The sequence below is a fragment of the Sturnus vulgaris genome, chromosome 13 (assembly GCF_052056855.1).
Source record: "Sturnus vulgaris isolate bStuVul1 chromosome 13, bStuVul1.hap1, whole genome shotgun sequence".
Taxonomy (NCBI): domain Eukaryota; kingdom Metazoa; phylum Chordata; class Aves; order Passeriformes; family Sturnidae; genus Sturnus; species Sturnus vulgaris.
The window spans coordinates 12,917,950-12,939,888 of record NC_142255.1 but is presented as its reverse complement, the minus strand read 5'-3'; the positions used below and the strand labels follow the sequence as shown (position 1 = coordinate 12,939,888).

The window sequence follows — 21,939 nt, the reverse complement described above, 5'->3', positions numbered from 1 at the left end:
GTTGCAGGAAAGCTGTTAATTTCCTGCTGGGAAGAGGGGCAGAACCCTGTGCTTAAGTGATTGTTTTGCTTCTGGGAGAGCTGCACCTGCTTCAAGGATGTGGAGTGGCACAAGCTTGGAACTCCAAATCTACTACTTACTTCCAAGTAGGATGGATTGTTATTTTCCCGGTTGAGGGTCCTGTTTTGAACAACAGGAAATATTGTCTGAACTTAATCTTGCGTAGCTCAGCCACATACAGAGCCCTCAATAATATCCCCCCTCACTGTCACACCACTACAGGAAGGGTCAAGGATGTAGGAGATCAGAAAGTGGTTCTTATATCAAATACTGCCTTTTAACTTGGTGCATGTGGTAGCTGTTCTCATTTCAGGCTGAAGCAGTGGCTTGTTTTTAGAGTCAAGTGGTCAAGCAGCCCTTTGCCCCCTGCCCCTTGCCCTTCTTAAAGCAGATATCTGGGCTTTCATTTCTTGCCCTGCCAGAGTTAAACTTAGTCTTCCTTCCTGAGCTGTCAGTGTTAAGCTGCAGGATTGTACTTAAACTGTCTTAAATCCAGACTGGAAGCTCTCAAGAATATGAAAACCCTGCTTAAAGCAGCCTAGAGGCTGCAAGAGAAAAACAACCAGAGTTACTTCGATCACAGACATTTCAGGCAATTCTACTGCTGACTGCAGATGCTCTTCCTGTGGCAATTTAATGTTGGAGGTCTGCTAGATGGGCTGGGACTACTTAAAGCAGGTATTTAAACATTAGGCCAACAGAGTGGCAGCACCTGCCTTCCCATGCAGTGAGATTTAAATACAAGTCCTTTCCTACATACCCGGAATAAGTGGCCCTTTTGACAAGTGACCATTTCATAAAACTCACTCTGCTTTATTAGAAAAGTTACAGTAGAAATGTAAAAAACCCGAAGTTACTACAAAAATGTATGTACAAATTCTGCAGGACTGCAGAGCATCTCCCTCCGAGGCTGCCAGGGCTGAGCAAGCCCTTCAGCTGAGAATTCCACATTGTAAACAAGTTTTTAGTGTTAAGAGGCCTGGAAGGAAAGTGTCTCCTGCTTCACAGTGTTTAAGCTGCTGAGGGAGCAGAGGAAAAGCATCCTGTCAGTGCTGCCTGGACTGGCAGCAACATGTAAAATGCAGGTTGGTCTCCCAACCTCACACACTCAACTCCCTCATGGTAACAAGTCACATCTTTCTCTTCTGCAGGCCTCTGAAATGTAACAGGGTTGTAGCCAGGCTGGCTTGTGGGGCAGGAGGGCTCTCAGACTCCCATCAGCAATAGCTGCTGCTCCCTGCCCTGTGCCAGGTGAGTGCTAAGCCTGGCTCTAGAGCGGGTTTTTCCTCACATCTATCATGGCTGGGTGATAAGGCACTGGGCTCATGTTGAGGCTGGCTCTGCGCAGCTCCCGGCGGGGTTTGGGAGCAGGAGCCAGGCTCCGTGGTGGGAGCAGCTCGTGGGGCTGCCCTGCTCGCAGCGAGTGCTCTGTGTCCCTCTGCCGAGGGTCGCCGGGGCTGTCGCTGGGCAGCGAGGAACGCCTCCATGTCGAGGGCAAAGGGGCGTGCACCAGGTCCCTGCTGTCCTCCCTGGCCCGAGGGCTCTCTTCAGCTGGAGGCACGGGCTGCTCCCTGAGGCTCAGTTCCTCACAGGTGCCAAACTCAGGGGCACCTCTGTCCCCAGCCCCATGAATGCTTCTCTCCATCCCTGCTGGGAAAAATTGAGGGTACAGTGAGGTGAGTATCAGGATCTCTACTTTCCTCATCAAAATTGGTGCCTGTGTAGCATGTATACATGGCACTGCTCTGGACTGCTCCAAGCTCACTGCCAGGCATGGGAACTGAACCTCCCTATTAACTTGGCAGGAAAAGCAAAGCCCTAGCCTGGGTTTCCTCTCACCTTTGGTCTGCCCAGGGTGGAGGTTCATGTTACTCAGTCTCTGGTTCAGCTCCTGGTTTGCCCACTTGTAACGGCTCAGCTCCTTTTCCAGCACTTGAATCCTCGCCTCATACTGCAGCTTGCTGCTGGCCAGCCCCTCGTCCATGTGCTCTACAAGAAAAAACAAGGCTATTTCAGCCTGGGAGCCCTGTGAAAGACAAAAGCAGTAGCCCTGCTGCCCATTTGGAGAGCTGGGGGGTTACCACGGCTCTGCTGCAGCAGTAGCTGCATGTTCTGCTCGTGCTCCTTCTGCTGCAGGGTGAGCTGGCGGTCCATCTCCAGGCGCTGGCGCTCCACGGCTGCCTCCAGCCAGTACACCAGCTGCTGCTGCTCCTCCAGCTGCATCTCCAGCTCTGAGAAGGCAATGTGCTGCCTGTGCTGATCCTCTCGCAGTGTCACCACCTGGCCCGGGCCCAAGAGCAAGGAACACTTCAGCTCCTTCATGCCTGGGAAGATTTCCTGCCCCGCTGAGTCCCAGTCACGTTAGTTTTTTGGTACAGCTTACAAAAGTTAGTAGTGCTGGGATGTCAGAGCAAGGTGTGGCTGCACTGATGTGGCAGAGCCACTGCAGGGATCCATGCATCCTATGACCAGTTAAACCCCTCTCCCAGCTGGGGGTCATGGTGCTATGGCTTTGTGGCCTGACTTTACAAGGCAAAACTACAGTATGATGCAAGGAGAATGCTTGAAACTGAGGTAAACAAGAGTTTGGTCAGATCATAATTTCTATTAACAAGTGTGTTCAAGCTGTGTTATGTTTATTATGTGTTCTGGCTGGCTAATAATGCAATCACTAACAGCCAGTAAATGAAATACAGCTCCCACCAGCACAAAGGGCAGTTGTCTCCCACCTTGTCAAAGTACTTGCAGAGCAGAGCTCGTGTCTCAGAGGAGGAGAGGTAGCTGAGCTTGGCCATGAGGTTCATCTCACACTGGGACAGCAGGCTGGCTGAGGCCCGCAGGACTCGCTGCCTGCACGTGATGGACTCATTCTTGTACTCTATGGCTGCATCCAGAGCCTCGATTGCCTCATCCAGCTGGAACAAGATCCGTTCTTCCTGCCGGGGCAGAGCTGTAGTTACTGAGGAGCAAAGGGTTTGCTCTGTCTCACCCTGCCCTAACCTTCCTTGTCATGTCAATAGTGTTGGTGAGAAGCTGAGAAATGCAGTTTGGGATGCAGGGGAGCATCTGCCAATGACCTCATGCTCCTTACTTCTGTCCTACAACCTCCTGCTCCCCAGCCCCAGCAGAGGTACCTCTGGGGACAGCAGCGTGCCCTGGCGCAGCTTGTTGTCGAGCTCTAGCCTCTGTTTGAGCAGCTGGTCCTTCTCCTGGCGCAGGCTGTTGATCTCCTGGCGGATCTGCTGCTGGTCGTGGGCGCTGCCGTGGCGCAGCTGCCCGTTCTTCTCACTCAGCTCCTTCTCCAGGTGCTCCAGGCGGCTGGACACACGCACTATGTCATCTGTCAGGGCCTGCAGCAGAAGATGCTCAAGGGGACCTGCTCTAAAGGCAAGTCAGGCCCTCAGCCCCATTCTACTTTCTCTGTAGGTCAAGTGACCCCCCAGACAGACACAAGCCAAGGGCTACCAAACCAACAAGCTCAGAGGCACAGTACAACCAGACTCTTTCATAGAGACAAGATTTCCTACCCACTTCCCAACACCACCTCATCCTGGCCTGCAGCCCTCTGCCAGACCCAGGTCTTCCAGCCTCCACTCTGCTGGAAATCAAGCAAAGGGTTGAGGTGTCTCATTCTTGTCCTACCTGGCTGGAGCGCAGCCGTTTGCTCTCTAGGCCGTTCTTCTCCTGCAGCAGGGCTTCTTTTTTGGCCACAATAGCTTCTCGCTTCCTCAGCTCATCTTCCAGCTCATCTAGGGCCCGGCGCTGCTCGAGAACTTTATCCATTTCCATGTCCAGCCACTTCTTCTGTTCCTCAATTTTCTGATTGAGGGAGAAGCAAAAGGCGTGTGTGTGTGCAGACAGCAACAGCAATGTCCAGGACTGCTGGACTAAAGAGCAGTGGGATTGAGATCCGGGCAGGAGTCCCTATTCCATCTCTGCTAACCCTTATCACCCGGACTTCACTGTTTTTATCCTTCCAACTCCTCCAAGAGGCAGAGCTAAACTAAATTCCCAATTGTCAAGGAGTTCTTGGAGGGCACATCCCTCACCACCCTTCTGCTAGCAGACAAAATTTCAAAGCTTCTTTACCAATGATTTAGATGAGATCCTGTTTCTGAGGCTAAGACAAGAACTTAAGTCCTCTGCTACTAAGTACAAATGACATTATGGACTGTCCTTCTCACGGATGGGATGGGCTCAGGTCCCTGTTTTCAGCACTCTCCCATCAGCCTGCAGTCTGCCAAGCATCCCCTCTGAACAGGAAAGCGGAGGCAGGCTTGCTGTCTGTACCTGCTGCTGCTCCAGGCTGATCACAGAACCATTGCTGCCACTCCGCCGCTTCCTCTGGAAAGCCGCAATTTCCTCTGTTTTGATGCGCAGGATTTTCTGGTGCTGCTCGTGCTTCAGTTCCAGCTCCTGCGTGTGAAAGAGCAGCCATGAGCAGGGAGGGAGTGGGAGATGTTTGCTCTATGGCCATGGACTGAGGGACAGGTTATGTTGTCCTCTAGCTCTTTGGATGGATACTCTCCATCTCAATGCTCTCCAAGACAATCACAGACAACATCAGAGCCCACCCATTGTCATCCTCACAACCACCACAGTAGCACAGCTGCTCCTGCTCTCTCCTACCTTGACTCGGTGCTGTCCCTTGTTCACCTCTGTCTCCAGCCGCCGTTTCTGCTCGCTCTCCTCTCGCAGCCGCCTCTGCAGCTGCCCCTGCTGCCGCCGCATCAGCTGGATGTTCCTCTCCAGCTCCTGCACGCGCTTCTCGCTCTGTGCCGACAGCGACACCAGCCTCTCTGTCGCCTGCTTCTTCCTGCACAGAACCTGCCAGAGGGTGGAAACCACCCTTGGCCTCAGCATCTCCTCTCTTTGCACAGATGCCCCCAGCTCTGCCCCTGCTCAGCGCCGGGGTGGGCAGAGCCCTTCCCCCTCACCTGTGCCTTGCTCTGCGCGGCCGCCACGCGTGTGCGGAATTCCTGCAGCTTGCGCTTCTCCCCTGGGTCCCACGGCTCTTTGCCCTCCAGCTCCTGGAGCTGCTTCTGGCTGTCGCTCAGCTCTGCCCGCACCTGCTCTGCTTCCTGCTCCAGCTCACTGATCTTCTGGCTGTACTGCCTGTTCAGAGCCTGGGCGTCCTTGCCTGCAACGCAGTCCCGTCTCTCACAGCCAAGATCCTGACCCTTCCTCCCTCTCCCCAAGTATTTTTGGCTACAGAGACTGAATGTTCCCTTTCCCTCAGCCACTCCAGGGAAGGGACAAACCAGTGGGAAGGGTTTCTGTCAGCTGGAGGGATGGAGAAACAAGGCCCTGCTGCTTATAGGGGAAGAGACTCAGCACAAGCAACACAGGGAGAGAAGATGAGGATGGAAGAGACTAAGCACCACAACTAGGAGGAGGTTTCATGGGAAATGGGTGCATATTCCTTCCAGTAGCTCTGCACCTGTCTTAATGAGCTCCGTGATCAGTTCCTCCTTCATGCGGATGTTGATTGCCAGCTCTCGAATCTTCTGCTGTGCTTGCACCAGCCTCCACTCAGAGTCCTTCCCTGCCATGCGCTCCCAGGAACCAAGCAGTGACTCCTGCTTCCCACAGACCTCTGAAACACAGATTCCCAGGTCAGAAAAATCCTATCTTAGTGGACAGGTGACAGAAGGATAATCTGATCTTGGATCTGTAGCTAGAGTCTGGCACAGGATTGCCCAGAGTCACCTGAAGCTTCCACCAAAACACATGGCCTCGCCAGACCCTAGGAATTCAAGTTTCTCCCTAAAAAAGCAGCTGGGTTCCATTTTTGCTCCATTTTTGTCCTCTGGGCACATCCAGGTGGGACATCAAGATCACCCAGTGAAGCACCACAAGCCCATGAAAGATTGTCCAATAACCTATGGTTGCTACTTGCCTTTTGACAGCTCCAGCTGCTCCTCCTGTATTGAGTGGGCATTGCCTCCACTTGGCTCCTCGCTCAACTTGAAAATCTCCTTCTTGCTCAAATTTTGGATCCCGTTTCTAGAAGGAGAAACAAATTAATCAGTTTGGTCTGAGCCCTGCTAAAGCTGTTCCCAGTAAGGACCCTCATGATCCACAGGCTTCAGAATGGGATGGAAACAATAGCTGTGGTCAGGAATGATGGTAATGAGCTCCCCAGGGAGCAGTAAGGTGTCTCAGCAGCATCACTGACCCCACAGACAGCATTTGCCCTACATCACCCGTGAGAGCTGAGCTGCAGTGGTGGGACTGCCAGGGCACTGCCAGGGCACTGCACAGGGACAGCTGGCTGGGACAGCCCCAACTCACCGGCACTGGGACAGGGACTGTTTCTGTTCCCATTCCTCCATCTCCTCTCCTGAGGATAGTTCTGATGGCTTCTCTGAGTCCTGGCTGAGCTCCCTCCTCAGCACCACCTCTCTGACCTCAGGATCGCCGCTCAGGCGCTGTGCGTGGTTTGGGTGCCAGCCTGCTGGCTCCTCCTTCTGCAAGGAGGAGCTACTGCTGAGCTTCTGAATTGGAAAGAGAGGAAACAAGCTGTGTGAGAGCCAGTGTTAGAAAAAGCGGCTCCCAGCTGAGCATCACTGCTAGACATAAAAGCAACAAAATGGATTGAGTGTATTTTCAGGAGAATCGGTGTGTTGCCAGACCCAGCTGCCTGTGCTTCTGCTGCTCAAACACTGAACAAATCTGGGACTCACCCACAACATGAAAGCAAAAGCCTCAGTTTTGAAGCTGGGCTGTTTTTGCCAGAGTTGTAAAACTCTGGATTTGAATACTGAGCACAGTCCTCTGGACTACACTTCTGACAAGGATCACATAAAACAGCAGAGTAAAAGCTCTCCTACAGTGGAGAGAAGCCATGTGAAGAGGCAGCAGTTCTTCAATGGCACAGCCTTATGCCTTCACCTTCTTGCAAAGAGCTCTTCCACTCTGCTCAGGAAGCAGCCCTGAGGGAACCCCACCAAGGCCATGAGATGGGGCAGCATCCAGTGGGGCTGTGTGAGGTCTCTGGCTGGCAGTCACCAGGTGAAGATTTTCCAGCAGTCCTGGCACACACAGGTTTGGCATTGCCATCTCCAAGCGCACGTGCAGCTCTGAGATCTTATCCTGCTGCTCCTGCAGTTTGTCACTCTAGGAAACAATGAGAAAAATGTGGTTACATACATGTTGATCTGAGACCCACTGCAGAGGAACCTGAAAGTTGGGTTGAGCACCCCAGGGCAGGAAGGAGAGGAGTGAGGCAGGTCCCTACAAAGAGTGCAGAGCCCAGAAAATACCTGCAGCTTATACTGTTCCATAGCATCCTCCAGGGCAGCCAGGAAATCACGGTTCTCCTCCTCCAGGCGCTCTACTTGCCTCTGCAGCTTGGCCACCTGCTCATCTTTGATGGACTCACACTTCTTCTCAGTGCTCGCCTGCTCGCCAAAATAAAAGAGAGGCAGCATCAGCATCCACCTTTGTCCTTCCCTTCCCATGCTGGATTCTAAAAGGACACAACAGCTCTGCAGAACCAGGTTCTTCCTGTGCAATAAATCTCTCAGCTGCAGCTCAATCCCTTTTCTCCCTGCCTGCTGGGAGGACCATGTCCTTCTGCCTCCCTAGAGCCTCCTGAACAGGTTACTTCTCCTGACCCTTCCATCATGCTGTGCGGGGGCTGCTGTGGCCATGAGATGAACTCAACCTCAGAGCTGTAACACCCCATTATTACCTGGGCTTTTGCTAGCTTTGAACCTTGTGCCTCCAGTCCCTGGTCCTCCATGGAGGTGCTCTCAATGCCGCTATCCAGCCCGGCCGAGGTCAGCTCGCTCCTCTCGCTCTCCACGGCGCACAGCCACTCCTTAACGCGCAGGATCTGCTCCAGGCTCAGGCTGCCGTCCTCCTGGAGCTCGGTGAGCAGCCGGTACGCGGCGTCGGTGCAGGTGCGGTAGTGGGCGCACTCGGCCAGCAGCCGCGCCGTGGCGTCCGGCGCGCCGCGCTTGGCGCTGCCCGAGCGGTGGATGATGCGGGTCTCGGAGCGCTGCCGCTGCTCCAGCGCCTTCTGCAGGTTCTGTATCTGCAGGTGCAGCTCCTCGATGTGCTCCGTCTCCTTGCGGCAGTTCACCACCGCCTTGTTCTGGATGTTCTGAGCCCGGCTGGCGTAGTTCAGCGTGTTGAGGCTCTCGTCGAAGTCAGAGGATGATGGGCTGACACAGGCTATCATCACGGTCTGGGCATTCCCTCCCAGAGAGTCTTTCAGGATCCTAAGGTAGAGCACAGGGATTAAAATAACAGAAATACAAAATAACACAGGAAACAGAACGTTTTTCAACCCATTTAAGCCCAAGGAAAATTATGTCCTTGCTCTGTAGTTGGTTTGGCACTAGTGAGATGAATGGAGTCATTAAGCAGAGGATTAAAAGTTTGCACCACGGCAAGTCTCCATCCAAATAACTCCTGAGGCTGGGAGCTCCCTGACTCTGTGCTGACAGGGGTCCTGCTGGAGATAGCAAAGGCACCTGCTCCAGCCAAGAACTAACTGTAGACCATTAAACAAGTCTGCTGTGAGTATTTTTTATTCCCTGCCATTCAGGAAGGGCAGGATAACCCACAGCAACACCTCATCTCAGCTTCAGCAGCACAACTCATGCAAGCCTCGTTGTCTCCAGCACTGCAATGAACTACGCCTGCATTTCTATCCTGGCCTCATTGCTCCTCGAGATTCCTTACATGAAAACCCACAGAGAGGGCAGCCCTATAAAGTGAGCCCGTGAGACGTTGGGGGGTCCTGGTCCCGGAGGTACCTGGTGATTTTGGAGTCCCTGTACGGGATGTGGGTGGTCTTTCTCCGAGGATCTCCCAAGGCACTGATGACGTTGCCCAAGGCCAGGAGGCCGCAGTTGATCTGGATGCTCTCCTTCAGCCTCTCCCCTGTGTTTCCCGTCTTCACAATTCGCTCTGAGCCCGCCAGGTCCACGAAATGAAACTTGGACACCAGGACCTGTCCGGCGGCAGGCACGGCGGGCGGGCGGTGGTGCAGGGGCAGCCGGCCGGCCCCACGCCGCTGCTCCATGGTCACTGTGAAGATGGTGTGCGAGCGGCTCGACTGCCTGTTGATGTGGGTGGCTCCCGTGTGCTTGGCTGTGTTCCCCATCTCCAGCAGGCTCAGCACCTCGTCCAGCCCTTCCACTTCTGACTCCTTCACACCGCAGAGCACTGCAAAGCAAAGGCAGCTGTGGCTGGGAGGGATGGGCTGCCCGAGGATGCAGCTCCTCTGCACAGCCTGGTGCTGTCACCCTGCCTGTACTGGGCCTTGCCCTGATCAGCTTTCAAGATTAAGCACAGCAAACTGCTGCAGGAGACAGAGGGATGGAGGGAGAAGACCTGGCTCTGCCTTCATGGACAGATAACCCCGCTCTGGCTTACAACATGGGGAGAAAAAGCCTATGCACAGCCACACGTACCAATGTTCCCCTTGTCATCCTCCCGGATCTGGATGTCTTTGCTGGCTGTATCCACCTGCAGCAAGTCCCGAAACTCCTCCTTGTACACTTCCAGGTAGGACACTCGGACCGTGTAGTCGATCAGGTCATTCTCATCGATGAGCCTGAAGGTCTCAGCCATGGCTCGTGGGATGATGCCCTGTTCATCTTCATTGATGGAAGCTGGCAAAGAGAGGCACATGCTCATGGAGAGCAGGGAATATCCAGGGACCCCACACTGGATGGGGACAGAGCTGAGGTCAGAAGCCTGCCTGCAACACATGTCAGCTGGAAAGGAGCAGCCTCACAACTCTCTCTCACACAACTCAGCCCTCCTAGCCTGGGTTATACATCCCACAAGACCCCTGGGCAAATCCTATCCCACTGCTGTGCTGGAATCCAGCAAAGCTGCTTGTTTCCAGTCCTTCCTCAAGAAGGAAAAAGCACCTCAGCATTTTAGTGAGTATCAAACACCATGCCTGCAGCTACAGCGTGCTGTCCTTTGAAGCCAGCGTGACTCCACAACTTTTTCCAGCTCTGATAAGTTTTCTCTTTTTTTGGTGCTTGCAGCTTGCTTATATCTGGCCACAGCACTCCACCGTCTGAATTTAAATGTTTTTCCTTTTGTCTCCAATAGCCATATAAAATGGCAACTCCCAAATTTGGTGCAATGATAGCCTAAACTGGGAGACTGAAAACAGACATAGATTGAAAGTATGAAACAATTAAGTGTTTACAAATGATGCCATTACCTAAAGATGACTGAAATGTTTACAGTATATCCTCTGTAAGAAATCACAATGCCATTAAACCAGAAAGAAAAAGTTGTCCTAAACCAGGACAGGGAGTGAAAGTGGAAGTGATGGAGATGATGATACAGCTGGGTTTGGGTAGAGAGAGCAAAGGTGCTGAAATGGGTGTGGACAGGAGCACCGGTGAGGCTGGTGGGTTGGGAGAGATGGCTGGGATAATGGTGGTGTGGGTGGCTTGGCTGGGGATGGAGATGGAAGGAGGTGGTGATGTGGGGTTGGTGAGGAGAGCGGAGGGTGGTGGGGATGCAGGAGGGACAGGGATGCTGGCGGGACAGGGATGCTGGTGGGACAGGGATGCAGGAGGGACAGGGATGCTGGCGGGACAGGGATGCTGGTGGGACAGGGATGCAGGAGGGACAGGGATGCTGGTAGAGCAGGGATGCTGGTAGAGCAGGGATGCTGGAGGGACGGGGATGCTGGCAGAGCAGGGATGCTGGTAGAGCAGGGATGCTGGAGGGACGGGGATGCTGGCGGGCACAGAGCCGCCGGTCCCTGCGAGACTCACCGACGCTGGCCTCCCCGATGGTGTAGGTCTTGCCGGAGCCGGTCTGTCCGTAGGCGAAGACGGTGGCGTTGAAGCCGCGGAAGAAGGCGCGCAGCAGCGGCTGGACGCAGGCCCGGTACACGGCCGCCTGCCCCGCCGCCTCGGGCAGCACGGCGGCGAAGCGGAACCGGCGGCGGCCCAGCGCCACCTCGCCGGTGGCGGCATCGCCCCGCAGGCAGGACCGGTGTCCCCGCAGCGCCTCCCGGGGCAGCAGCGGCCGCACCCGCACCGCCACCCGCACCGCCGCCGTCTCCGCCGCCATGGCCGCGCCGGGCGCGCCGCGATGGCGTCAGCGGCTCCTCCCGGCGGGACGGGAGGGAGGATGCGGCGAGCTGGGAGGATGCGGCGGGACGGGAGGATGCGGCCGGTCCTCGCCGCATCCTGGGGAGAACGGCCGGGGGAAGCGAAGGCACGCCCGTGGCTGCGGGAGTTGCGCGGTGGCTCTCCGGTGCTCCAGAGAAGCTCCGTCACTCGGGAAATGCTCCATCACTCGGGAGATGCTCCATCACTCGGGAGATGCTCCATCATTCACAGGGGACTCCGTCCCTCGTGAGATGCTTCGTCACGTGCGAGGCAGCGCTCCGTTAATCGTGAGGTGTTGCATCTCTGGTGAAACAAAGTTCCGCCACCCATGAGATGCTCCGTCAGTCACAAGAGACTCGCATCTCTCACCAGCTGCTTCATCACTGACGAGACACCCCAGCACTTGTGACACTCCTCTCCTGGCAGGCATTCCCACGATCACCATGGGGAAGGGACAAGGGGCTACGTGGCCCTGCCGAGGCACAAAGTGCTTGAGGTGGAGGCGTGGGCACCTCCTGGGATGCAGTTTGCCGAGCAGCTGGTGCCGACAGCTGGTGCTTCCCGGCCGCCCGCCGTGCTGGGGGCTGGCAGGGCCGGCTCAGCCACTGACGTATGTTCAGGACAATCTGAGCGATGACAAAGTTTTTCATCCGGCTGCCTGCAGTTCCCTCTGCACCGCCCCTGCGGCTGCGGGGAGGGGTATGTGCCTCGCGGGTCCCCTGGGTGCCGTGGGAAGCGCGGGGCTCTCGGCTGTGCCGAGCGGAGTTGTACACACGGCCGGGACTGCCGGAGGGGCTCGGCCACGCTCGGCATGGGGCTCCGGCTCCCGCTGCGCCGCAGCACCAGCTTCACCCCCGACCACCCTGCCCTCATGGAGGTGCCTGGCCCCACTGCCCTGAAGATGGAAGCGAACGTCCTTGTCATGGGAGCAGACAACGTCGGGAAATCAGGTGAGAACTGACCGTGAGCTGGAACAGGGGGTTCCCAGGCTGAAAACCGCAGCTCTGTTTGGGGAACCAGTGGCAGGGAGCAGCCCATGGAGCAAACTGGTGAGATGGGGCTGAGCCCTGGGGTGCAGCTGTGATTCAAGGTGAGGAAGCTGAGCACAACCTTGTAGCCAGCCGAGGAGTGACAGGGGAAGGTATTTTCCACTGATCTGCAGCTTGCTGATGCTCCAGATTGTGCAGATGCTTTGGTTCTTGCTGTGCCTCTGCTGCACTCACAGACCTGCTGGTGGCTGGGGAAACTCAGAGGTCGTTCTGCTTGTAGGAGTTTACAAGGGGATGGTGCCTGACTCTGCTCTGGATTTAGAAAGGAGAATCCTCCAGGTTTTTGGTCATTCTGATGACTCCTATCCTTCCTCTGCAGCTCTGACTGTGCGTTTCCTGACCCGGCGCTTTATTGGAGAGTATGGAGACATGGGTGAGTGCCAGGCCAGGGCCAGGCCAGTTCCCAACAGGGACTGAAGTCGAGAGACAACCCGGCTTCTCTGCCTGTGGGATTTCATTGCAGCCCATCCTCTCCTGCCTTTCTCCAGAGCCTTTGCCTGCTCCCAGGGGCTCGATGTTATATTTGTTCAGTGACCCATCTCTTTGCTCCAGAACTGCTTCTCTGGGATGCAAAAGGACCAGGGTGGCAGCTGGTGACACCATGAAGATGACTATTTTTTCTTTTTTTTTTTCTCTTTTGGGGAGCAGAATTCATCTACAGCCACAACCTGACTGTGGATGGCCGAGAGATTCTCTTACACATCTGGGACGTCCCCAATTCCCAGGTGAGAGGGTTCCACTTCTATCACCCGTTACTACCCCAGGGACAAAATCCCCCTTTATTGGATGTTACGTATGGGGAACCACAGGCTAGGAATTCCAGTTGAGCAAGGCTCTCAAATCAGAGGGTTCATAAGTGTCTGAACTCTTCTCACCTGGCAAGCACAGGATAGCAATGTTGCTGACAGGGTAGCAATAGTTATCATAGCCCATGGCTGAGAACACTGGAGCTGAAGCACTGATGCTAATACAGGACTGTGTTAAAGAAGTGCTGCTCTGAGGTCCCCACACTGTTATCACCTACACCCTGCAGTGCTTGGCAGCTGGGTGAGGGTTAGGATTAGGGTGTGATGCTGAAAGCTAAATCATCCCCCCTTGGTTAGTTCTACCAGTTACTGCTCTGGGCTCCTCAGTACTCCTCTTTCTCTCTGCCCTTTTGCTGTTCTCTAGCTGTCCCTGTCTGACAGGCTCACGACTGCCCTCTTCTAACAGGCAGGTGTGGGGGGAGGCAGCCCAATAAAACAACCCTTCCTTTTCTCTTTCCCCAGGAGCAGGCAGAGGATGTCTCCTCAGAGGAGAAGAGAATCCAGTGGGCAGACAGCTTTGTCCTGGTCTACAGCATCTGTGACCGTGCCAGCTTCAACATCCTGCCCCTCAAAATCCAGTTCATCAAGGCAGCCAAGGAGGGGCAGAGCCAGGAGAAGGTGCCCATTGTCATTGTGGGCAACAAACGGGACCTGCACCACCAGCGGGTGGTGTCCAGCGAGGAGGGGCGGCTCCTGGCCCTCTCTTTAGACTGCGGTTTCTATGAGGTCTCTGCAGCTGAGGCTTATCACGGGGCCCTCATGGTCTTCCATGGACTGGCCAAGCTCATCCCAGACACCAAGCTGGCCCTGAAGAAGGGTACAGGGATCCGTGGCATCGTCAAGACCATGTCGGCCGTGTTTGCCCGTAAGCGAACAGACTCCCTCTGAGCTCCTGCACGGATGTTGTTGCTCTCTGTGCTGCCCAGCTGGGCCAAGCCTCCTCACTGGGTGCCCATGGATATGGTGTGTGTCTTTCCATAAGTATGAAGGGTTCCTTGCTGTCCTTCTAGTCAGGGTCTGGGTGTCCTGCCATGCACAACCAGTGCAGCTGAGGACTGTAGTGTGTTACTCTGCTGTGGGACAGTCTCATCTCTTTGCTGTACCAGCTCTTTAGGTGCCTCCTGCTTTCTCCTTTTATCCTCCAAAACTGGAAACCATGGAGGATTTTGCCAAAGCTCTAGGCAGCAGCATCCCTAGCTCCTGCAGCAGGAGCTGCCCAGGCTGTTAGCGATTAGGGAGGATATCCTGCTCTTGTACAGCATACGACTCCCTGTCTCTCTATTTCTGCTCTGGGATCCTTATTCCTGTTTAAACCTCATTAAGATCCTCATCAGTAACCCTGGAGCACCCATGAGCTGGAGAGGTGGAGTTTTCTCTACTGGGGAGGCACTGGTAGCTCCCGTGTGTGTGAGAGTGTCTCAGAGCCCAGGGCACCGGCGATCCTGGAGGATTTGGTGAGGGCTGGTGCCTCGCATCCCCCCCGCCGTGCTTTTGAGCAGCCCTGCTCGCGGCGCTCTCTCCCACAGCCTTTCAGTGATCACTGCGTTTCCCTTGTGCGGGTGGGTGAGTGCTGTACAGGCTGTGCCTGGGAAAAGCCAGGCGCGGGGCTCGTTCTCAGGATGGGAATTGCACCACGCGCCTTCCCAGGCTACCCCTTCTGAAAGGCTGCCTGTCCCCGGGGAGGAAGGGAGGTGGGGAAAGGGGTCGCTGGGCTCCTCGCTGAACCCTTCTGCTGCTGGGAGACTTTTCCCTGCTCTCCCAAACTCTTCTCTTTGTGCCCTGGGAAAGCAGTGTATTGGAAGAGGGTCTGTGTGTGCTGTAGGGACACTGATTTCTCTGCTGTGTTCTTCTGGAAATGCAATAAATTTTCTTTGGCAGGAAGCCCCGGCTCCTTGGAGCTGTGAGTTTGTACATGGGGCATGGGAAGAGACACGTACTGTGCTGGGCATGAGCACCCACTATTCCAGTGGCAGCTACCCACAGGATATGTAACAGGATATTTCCTGCACCCACTCCCTTGGCCCTGAGTTGAGGGTCTCACCCCACTCTGTTCCCTTGGTTTGGTGTCTCAGTCCCACAAACGAGCCAAGCAGACGGGGTGAGTGGCAGGTGCTTTATTATTGCAGATTTATTATTGCAGCAGATACAAGGTGTTGTGGGAAGCCAGGTGATCCTGTAGGAGAGGGGCTCCAGGAGCTCCATCTATTCTCACCAGCCTTTTTCCTGACCCCACCATCCATGCCACCACCAGCTGAGAGGGAAGTGCCCGGGTCTTTCCTACTCATGAATCCTGCTGTTTGGTGGGGATCTTCAGCACCTCCATGGAGGAGCAATCTGTGCCTAGGGATGAGCCCTGCAAGGGGGGATGAGGGAGGAAGGATGGGGAAACAGGCTTGCTATGGTTTGATATGATGTTTGACAGCTTTGCCATCCTCCCTGCTCTCTCTCATTGCTGTTCTCAATGTGTAGTCCATCTAAGTTCACTCTGTCTGTTGAGCAGGGTCCAAGGTAGCCCAGTGCCAGCCTGGGTGGTCCCTTCTGGTCTCACTGCTCTTTCTACATGTCCTTCACCTTCCTAATCCCACCTTCCCCTACCTTCTCCTTCTAGCAGAAGGGCTTTTGGTTGCCTTTATTCCCCCATCCTGGCTTTGATGCACTCCAGAATAAGCTATCCCATGGCCTGTCTACCACTTTAAGCTCCTGTCCTGGAACAGGGGTGTGTGTGGGCTGCTGGCAGGGGCCCAGGCAAAGCGTGCTGAGGGGATTTGAGAGGGGCTGGGATGTGCTTGTCCCAGCCGCTGGCTCAGTCCTTCTTGAAGACAGGACTGTAGAAGTTGCCATAGTAGGCTCGGCTGTACATGGACTCGGGGCTGAAGCGGTAGGAGCCCTCACTCACCCTCCTGTTGTAGGGGGAGAAGGCGGATTTCCGTGGGAATGGGTAGTCGGGGTCGAAGGCAGGGCTGCGGTAGTAGTTGTGCCGCAGGAAGAGGGGATCCTCGAGCCCCAGGAAGGAGAGAGGGTGATGGCCACGGTACTGCCGCCAGTCGTTCCTCAGCTGGGATTTCTCCTCACTGGAGGTGGCAGCAGGCTTGGTCTCCTCCTCTTCTTCCTTCTTCTCTTTCTTCTCCGTCTCAGTCTTGCTGCTCCTGGATGCTTCTTCTTCCTTCACCGACTGCCTGCGGAGCTGAGAGATGGGGTGAGCACCCAGCCAGGTTGTAGCAACCTGCCAGCTCCTGCTCCACCTGTGCTACACAGCTCCCCCTTAAACTGGGAGAACCTCAGAAGAAACCAGTTTGCCCCCAGAGGGGAGGGGAATGGGTGGCTTGTAGTCCTTGAGCAGCTGTGGTGGAGAAATGCTCCCAGGGGAGCAACAGGCTGAGGTACAGGAGAGAGAACAAGGTCTCAGCCTGAACTTTCACCTTCCCAGGAATGTGGTCACACCTTGGCTTGAGCATGAACTGTGTGAAGGTGTCATCACTGTCCGACCCATTTGTTCTATTGGAGGACTTGCTGTCATGACTTGGGGGATGCTTAAGAGGAGGGTGGGACTGAGGTGTCTTCATGGCACCCCATTTCCCCAGTCTGGTACCCCCTGACATTGCCTGCAGCTATGGGGTGCTCGTGGCAGAAGATTGAGCAAAATGGGGTTTGCTGGAGATGGACAGGGTCTGGCTGTGGGTTAACTCACCGGCACGTAGCTGTACAGGGTGCCCAGCAGATGCTTAGGGGCACTAACAAGGGTCCCCCCGAGAGCATCCACTGTCTCCATGGCTCTGGACAGCCTGCGGGGAGTGAAGAGGATCAAGCCCTCTGCCGCATCCCAGGCCACGGCTGGGACCTTCTTCACGCTGGAGATGCCGGAGGCGCAGGCGGTTTGCAGGTTGTGAGCCACGCTGCCCACGAGCCCGGGGTCCTGTCCCGCCTGCCCAGAGAAACCAGCTCAGCTCCTGGCCAGGCCCTCTGCTCCACTGCCCCTCCAGGCAGGACAGGGCTGGCCCTGGTTTCCCCATCCCCTTTGCAGCTCTAAGCCCGAGAGATCTCAGCTCGCTGCTCTGCAAAAGGCACCGCAGCTCTTTGCAGCAGGGTCTCTCCTTGTCCCTGCCAGCTCCCCCCCGAGGGACCCTCTGCTCGAGGCTGTGCTTCCGCTGCAGGCAGAGGCAAAGGGCACTGACCCCAACCTGCTGCTTCCCGTCCCCAGGTCCCAGCGGAGCCGATGTTGGAGTCTGTTCCCAGCCCCACCAGCTCACACCACCCCTCGCTGCTGGGACCACGGCAGGGGATTTTTCAGGGCTATTCAGAGATTTAATAGGGAGTTCAGTGCTGATATCTCACAGCTCCAAAGGAGCTTTGAACATACAAGCCAGGGTGACTTTGTCTGGCACAGAGGTTGCCCACAGCCCCCAGCTTTGGGATTTGGAAGGGGACTCCTGGGGCTGCCCCACTGCCAACCCCCTCCTGCATCCTCCAAGCTGCAGTTCAGGATTGAGCCGGGATAGGGGCCTGGTCCCCAGAGGTGTGGGGGAACAGCCTCCATGCTTGCATGGCCAATGGGTAGGAGGATGCTTTGGAGCATGCACTGCTCTGCTTTTCTCCATACCTTGCTGTGGCTGGTGTCTTTCTTCCCTGCCTTCTCTTGCTTCTGCTCTGGCGCCTTGCTCTGACGCCGGGTCGGCCAACCCACACTGCCCTGCCCATCACTGCGGGGCTGAGGGGCCACGGGGGCACTCGGTTTGGCCAGGCTTCCCTGGAACGGGAGCAAAAAGCACCACTCAGAGGGATCTGGTCCCATCCACTCCATCCTGTTTAGCCTGAGGATTTCACAGAGGTGCACAGGGAGCAGGGATTTATGCATCTGGGAAGAAATCCTGAGGGCAGATGGGAGCTCTGGGATTTTAGCACAGGCCAGGCAAGATGTTCCCACTGCAGCATGGGGTGGGAGAAGCAGCTCCTTCTCCCCATCCCCTCTGGGTCTCCACAGGGACTTTTTCCTTTAGGAAGGATGTTATGGCAAGGCCATAAATCAACAATTGCACACTGAGAGCCTGCTAAATATAACTTGTCCCATTAATGTGGTACATGGTTATGTGTGAACATCATGCAGGAACTGCCAGCCCCAGCTTGTCCTGCTGAGCAGGGGAAATGTACTGTGCTCAGATTTGCTCCAAGAAGCCTGAAATATCCTGTCTGAAAGCAAAATCAGCTCAAAAGAAGATATGGGGGAGCAGGAACCCGGCAGGTGGCTTCTGGCACTCACCAGGATGGGGATCCAGGAGGCCAGCTCCTGCCCTTTGGTTTTGGCACGCTGGAGGCTTTGGGTGGTTTGCTGGTAAGCACGGTGGGACACGGTGCTGACCAAAGCGCCAATCCGGCCCAGAGTGCTGGGAGCACTGGGAGCACTGGGAGCACTGGGAGTGCTGGGAGTGCTGGGAGCACTGGAAGCCCTGGGAGCACTGGGAGCACTGGGAGTGGTGGTAGTGGTGGTAGTGCTGGGCTGCCGCTGGGAGGCCTTTGGTGTTGACAGATGTTTCTTTTTGGGCTTCTTATCTAAAGGCAGAAGAGTACAGACAGAAGAAGGGTGGGAGGGTTACATTCTGGTGGGACAACCCTCCTAGGCAGTCTTATGCCAACATCCAGGGGCTGCCTCCTGCCCCATGCACCTCACAACTGAGGAGCCACCCAGACAGTTGTCATCAGACTCCCTCAGAGGGGATTTGGGCACCAGGACTACCTGCTTCTTCATCCTCCTCTGGCAGCAGGTATTCCATCAGCTTCTCCAGCCCTCCCAGGGCTGTGTCGACCCCTGCAGCTGCCATCTGGGTCACTGAGTTCTTCCTTGTGTACTTAGCAGTCGTTTCCACTGTGCTCTTGGTGGCCTCATAGCCCTCTGCTGCCAGCTCCTTGATCTTATCCACAGAGCTGCCAATGGTGCTTTTGGCACTTTGGATGGGGCAGGAGATGGTGTCCTTCAGTTCAGATGCAAGCTGTGGGCAGAGAGATGGAGAACAGCCCCACTGTGTGCTTGGGGTGGCATGGGACAGCCAGAGGGACTGCAGGGAACCCAGCCATGCCCCTGCCAGTAAGCTGCTCCAAGAGGGGCATAACAGCTCTCTCCAACCTGGGCTGGAGGTAGCCAGCAGGGATGGGACACAGGACACTGCTGACTTATATCTGGGAGCCCTAACCATCGTTTAGGCTGTGGAAGCTCTTGGAGGAGCCCTCACTTGGAGATGCTGCCTTGTTTCCCAGCCAGCAGCCTGTCACCATCCAGAAACAAGGCTAGAGGAGATGTACTGAGAGCTTTCCAGAGGGGCTGGGGGCTTCCAGATTGTCCTGCCTGTGACTTACCTTGTCGACGGGGTACTGGAGGGCAGGGATCTTCTCCTCTAGGTGGTCCAAGCCCCGGCAAGCCAGGTTGTTGGCCACAGCGACTGCCTTGGGCAAAAACACGGTAAGAAAAGCCCCTGGGCCGTGCCGGGCACGTGCTTGTGCCAGCGCTGTCCCACCAGGGGAGGCTGTGGTGGGCCCCCCTGCCACATCCCCCCCAGTACATGGACTCACACTGCGGCTCCAGCCGGCGCACCACGGGCTCCATGCCCCACATGGCCAGGGCGCCGGCGCCCTGCACGCCGCGCTCGTACACCTCGCACACCGAGGCCATCAGCGGGTGCGACTCCTTGGTGCTGCTGTACTTGCGCTGCAGCGTCTCGCACGTCGAGCTCACCACGGGCAGCTGCAGGACCCTCTGCAGAACGTTCTCCTGCACGTGGCAGATGGATGTGGCTGAGCCAACAGCCCTTCCCTGAGGAAAGCCCCGTTGCCCACACACCAGCGGCTCTTGGTGGGTTGCAGTGACTAGGGCGCCTTGGCTTGCACAGGAAAAGGAGGAGGCCATTTTTCAAGCCCCAGTGAGAGTCTCCCAGGTATGTTGAGTAAGGACAAGAAGGCTGGCTGCTGCCACTGAGAGAGCAGGGACAGTGTCCACACTCCTCCAGTGTCCCAAGCCCTACTGTTTAGGTGCTCCCTCTGGCTTTCCACCCTGTGGAAACCTCCATGACTGCTGGAGGTCTGGGTCTAAATGAGGCACAGATGAAGGACAGGCACAGTTGGCAGCTATCACTTAGTGCTTGCACCAGCTCAAGGTTAATTTTTTGAATCTCAGCTATTTAATTTCAAGCAAGAAAAAGGTGTAACCTTTCCCTTTAATGATGCTTTATACTGCTGCAGGTAAAGATCCATATAAAGAAAACATGGGAACATCTGGGACAGTATGAGGTGTGGCTGGTATTCATCCAGCACAGTCAATACACACTACCTGCCCCCCTGGGCACATCTCTGCCCTTTTCTCTCTCCCTTTCCCTGCACCCACCTTGGCACTTCCATCCTGCACAGCCTGAGTCTTCTTCACCGTCATTGTGGCGCATCCACCTGCAAAGCAAAGTTGGGAACCGCAGACTCTGCCTGAAAGCAGGGCTGGGCTTGGGTTCCCCCCTCACCCCTGCACCCCCCAAACACAGCAGCTGGGCTGACATACACCTCCCATGGGTACAATGGACATGGCATTGCCCAATGCTTGACTTTTTACCAGTTAAACTGTAAAACCAAAGCTTCCATGCAGCCCTGCCCTACTCGTGTGCCTTAACATTCAAAGATACAAAAAAATTACTTGAAAGGCATCTAGTTTAGAGAAGTTATGGTAAGGACAGGATAAAGTATGCTGGCAAAGCAAACTCAGAGCAACCAGGATGCTAACAGATGTGCATGAGAATAGACTCTGGCTGAGAAGAGGTAAGAAAGTAGAACAGGAGCAGATAGAAGAGCAGTGGGTAGGGATATGTTGAGATGTCCAGGTGAGGTCAGCATTCCCCTTACACATATCTGCTGCTTGTAATGCTAACACTCATCCTTGTGAAAACACAGTTCCAGCCCCAGCACAGACCCCTTTTTCTGAGCAGCAGATGAAATTCTGGAAATCTAGAGAGAATCCCTGCTCTCATTCCCTGGTCCCACTGAAGCTGTCCCGGAGCACCCAGTGGGCACAGGCTACTCACCGAGGGCCAGCCTGTCCCCAACAGAGCTGAGCAGAGAGTGGTGTCTGCACTGTCCCTTCACCCAGGTCCTGTGAGGGTGATGCCCCGTGCTCTGGCCACTACCACCACCACGAGGCCCCACCTCCCAGTTGCGTGGGCTCGGGAGCTGACGGATTGTGGTGGAAATGGGCCAAAGAGCTCCCTGAAAACACCGTAATTGGGAACAGATGACGGCAGAAAATCCCCTTTGTCGCCTTCCCTTCAGAGTCCAGAAGCCGCAGCACTGCTGAAATATTCTGAGGTTTAACACCACTCCTTCCACAGAAGATGAGAAGTTACCCTGGGACCTCACCACCTCAAAAAAAACAGATCATGAGCAGACAAGAACTTGAAGAGTCAGGCAGAGTTTCTAAGAGATTAAAACCTTCCTGTATTTGTAAGCCCTGTTATGCCTCATGCCTTTTGGGGAACCTATCATAGACCTGGGACATCGTTTCTCCCCAGGAGAGTTACTTAGCACAAGGAGCAGAAGGCAGATGTGGGGGGACATATCCTGCTTGAAACAATCTGCTTTGCCCAGGTCTGCAATTTCTAAGATGATTCATGAGGCTTTTGGTGAGGAGGCTTTAGCTGAGGGGCAGGGCAAACACTACATTAGGAAAGCTTTAGACATTTGGGGTGGATGGAGAAAAAGATCAGTTTGGAAGTGATCTTTGAAGATCACCTCATTCAACTCTTGCTCAAAGCAGGGCTACCCTCAAAGCCAGATCAGGCTCTAGGTCTTGTCCAGTCTTAAAAACCGCCAGGGAGAAGAATCTCCACTCTCTGGGGCCCAGCTCCTGTGCTAACCATACTAATGATTAAACCATTTCTTCCCAATGTACAGCTGGAA

At 55.3% G+C, this 21,939-nt stretch overlaps 3 protein-coding genes across 7 annotated transcripts; 1 reads left to right on the top strand and 2 right to left on the bottom strand.

Annotated features, from left to right (window-relative positions):
• Nucleotides 1-851: 851 nt before the first annotated feature.
• On the bottom strand, nucleotides 852-11,124 carry KIF7 (kinesin family member 7). 2 transcript variants are annotated; one of them, XM_088172607.1, is made up of 18 exons: nucleotides 10,824-11,124; nucleotides 9,489-9,689; nucleotides 8,829-9,240; nucleotides 7,757-8,288; nucleotides 7,326-7,463; nucleotides 6,955-7,179; nucleotides 6,355-6,557; nucleotides 5,960-6,066; nucleotides 5,501-5,656; nucleotides 4,998-5,200; nucleotides 4,690-4,887; nucleotides 4,351-4,476; nucleotides 3,703-3,879; nucleotides 3,195-3,410; nucleotides 2,790-2,996; nucleotides 2,142-2,340; nucleotides 1,900-2,049; nucleotides 852-1,710 (listed from the first exon to the last, which is right to left on the bottom strand). In XM_088172607.1, the coding sequence occupies exons 1-18, from the start codon at nucleotides 11,122-11,124 to the stop codon at nucleotides 1,331-1,333; spliced, it is 4,131 nt and encodes a 1,376-aa protein (XP_088028733.1). In that variant the 3' UTR covers nucleotides 852-1,330. The 2 variants fall into 2 exon arrangements, with proteins under 2 accessions (XP_088028733.1, XP_088028734.1); XM_088172608.1 differs by having other exon boundaries at nucleotides 852-1,707.
• Nucleotides 11,125-11,831: 707 nt separating this feature from the next.
• Nucleotides 11,832-14,901, top strand: LOC106859230 (ras-related and estrogen-regulated growth inhibitor-like protein A). 2 transcript variants are annotated; one of them, XM_014886331.2, is made up of 4 exons: nucleotides 11,832-12,115; nucleotides 12,534-12,587; nucleotides 12,863-12,939; nucleotides 13,483-14,901. In XM_014886331.2, the coding sequence occupies exons 1-4, from the start codon at nucleotides 11,977-11,979 to the stop codon at nucleotides 13,906-13,908; spliced, it is 696 nt and encodes a 231-aa protein (XP_014741817.1). In that variant the 5' UTR covers nucleotides 11,832-11,976; the 3' UTR covers nucleotides 13,909-14,901. The 2 variants fall into 2 exon arrangements, with proteins under 2 accessions (XP_014741817.1, XP_088028732.1); XM_088172606.1 differs by lacking the exon at nucleotides 11,832-12,115 and having other exon boundaries at nucleotides 12,201-12,587.
• Nucleotides 14,902-15,235: 334 nt separating this feature from the next.
• PLIN1 (perilipin 1) lies at nucleotides 15,236-20,431 on the bottom strand. Of its 3 annotated transcripts, none has more exons than XM_088172867.1 (9): nucleotides 20,387-20,431; nucleotides 19,579-19,777; nucleotides 19,366-19,448; nucleotides 18,749-19,001; nucleotides 18,516-18,564; nucleotides 18,275-18,443; nucleotides 17,618-17,764; nucleotides 16,709-16,942; nucleotides 15,236-16,204 (listed from the first exon to the last, which is right to left on the bottom strand). In XM_088172867.1, exons 1-9 carry the CDS (start codon nucleotides 20,429-20,431, stop codon nucleotides 15,824-15,826), a joined length of 1,560 nt encoding a protein of 519 aa, XP_088028993.1. In that variant the 3' UTR covers nucleotides 15,236-15,823. The 3 variants fall into 3 exon arrangements, with proteins under 3 accessions (XP_088028993.1, XP_088028994.1, XP_014741816.1); XM_088172868.1 differs by having other exon boundaries at nucleotides 18,275-18,425; XM_014886330.2 differs by having other exon boundaries at nucleotides 18,275-18,564.
• Nucleotides 20,432-21,939: the final 1,508 nt, after the last annotated feature.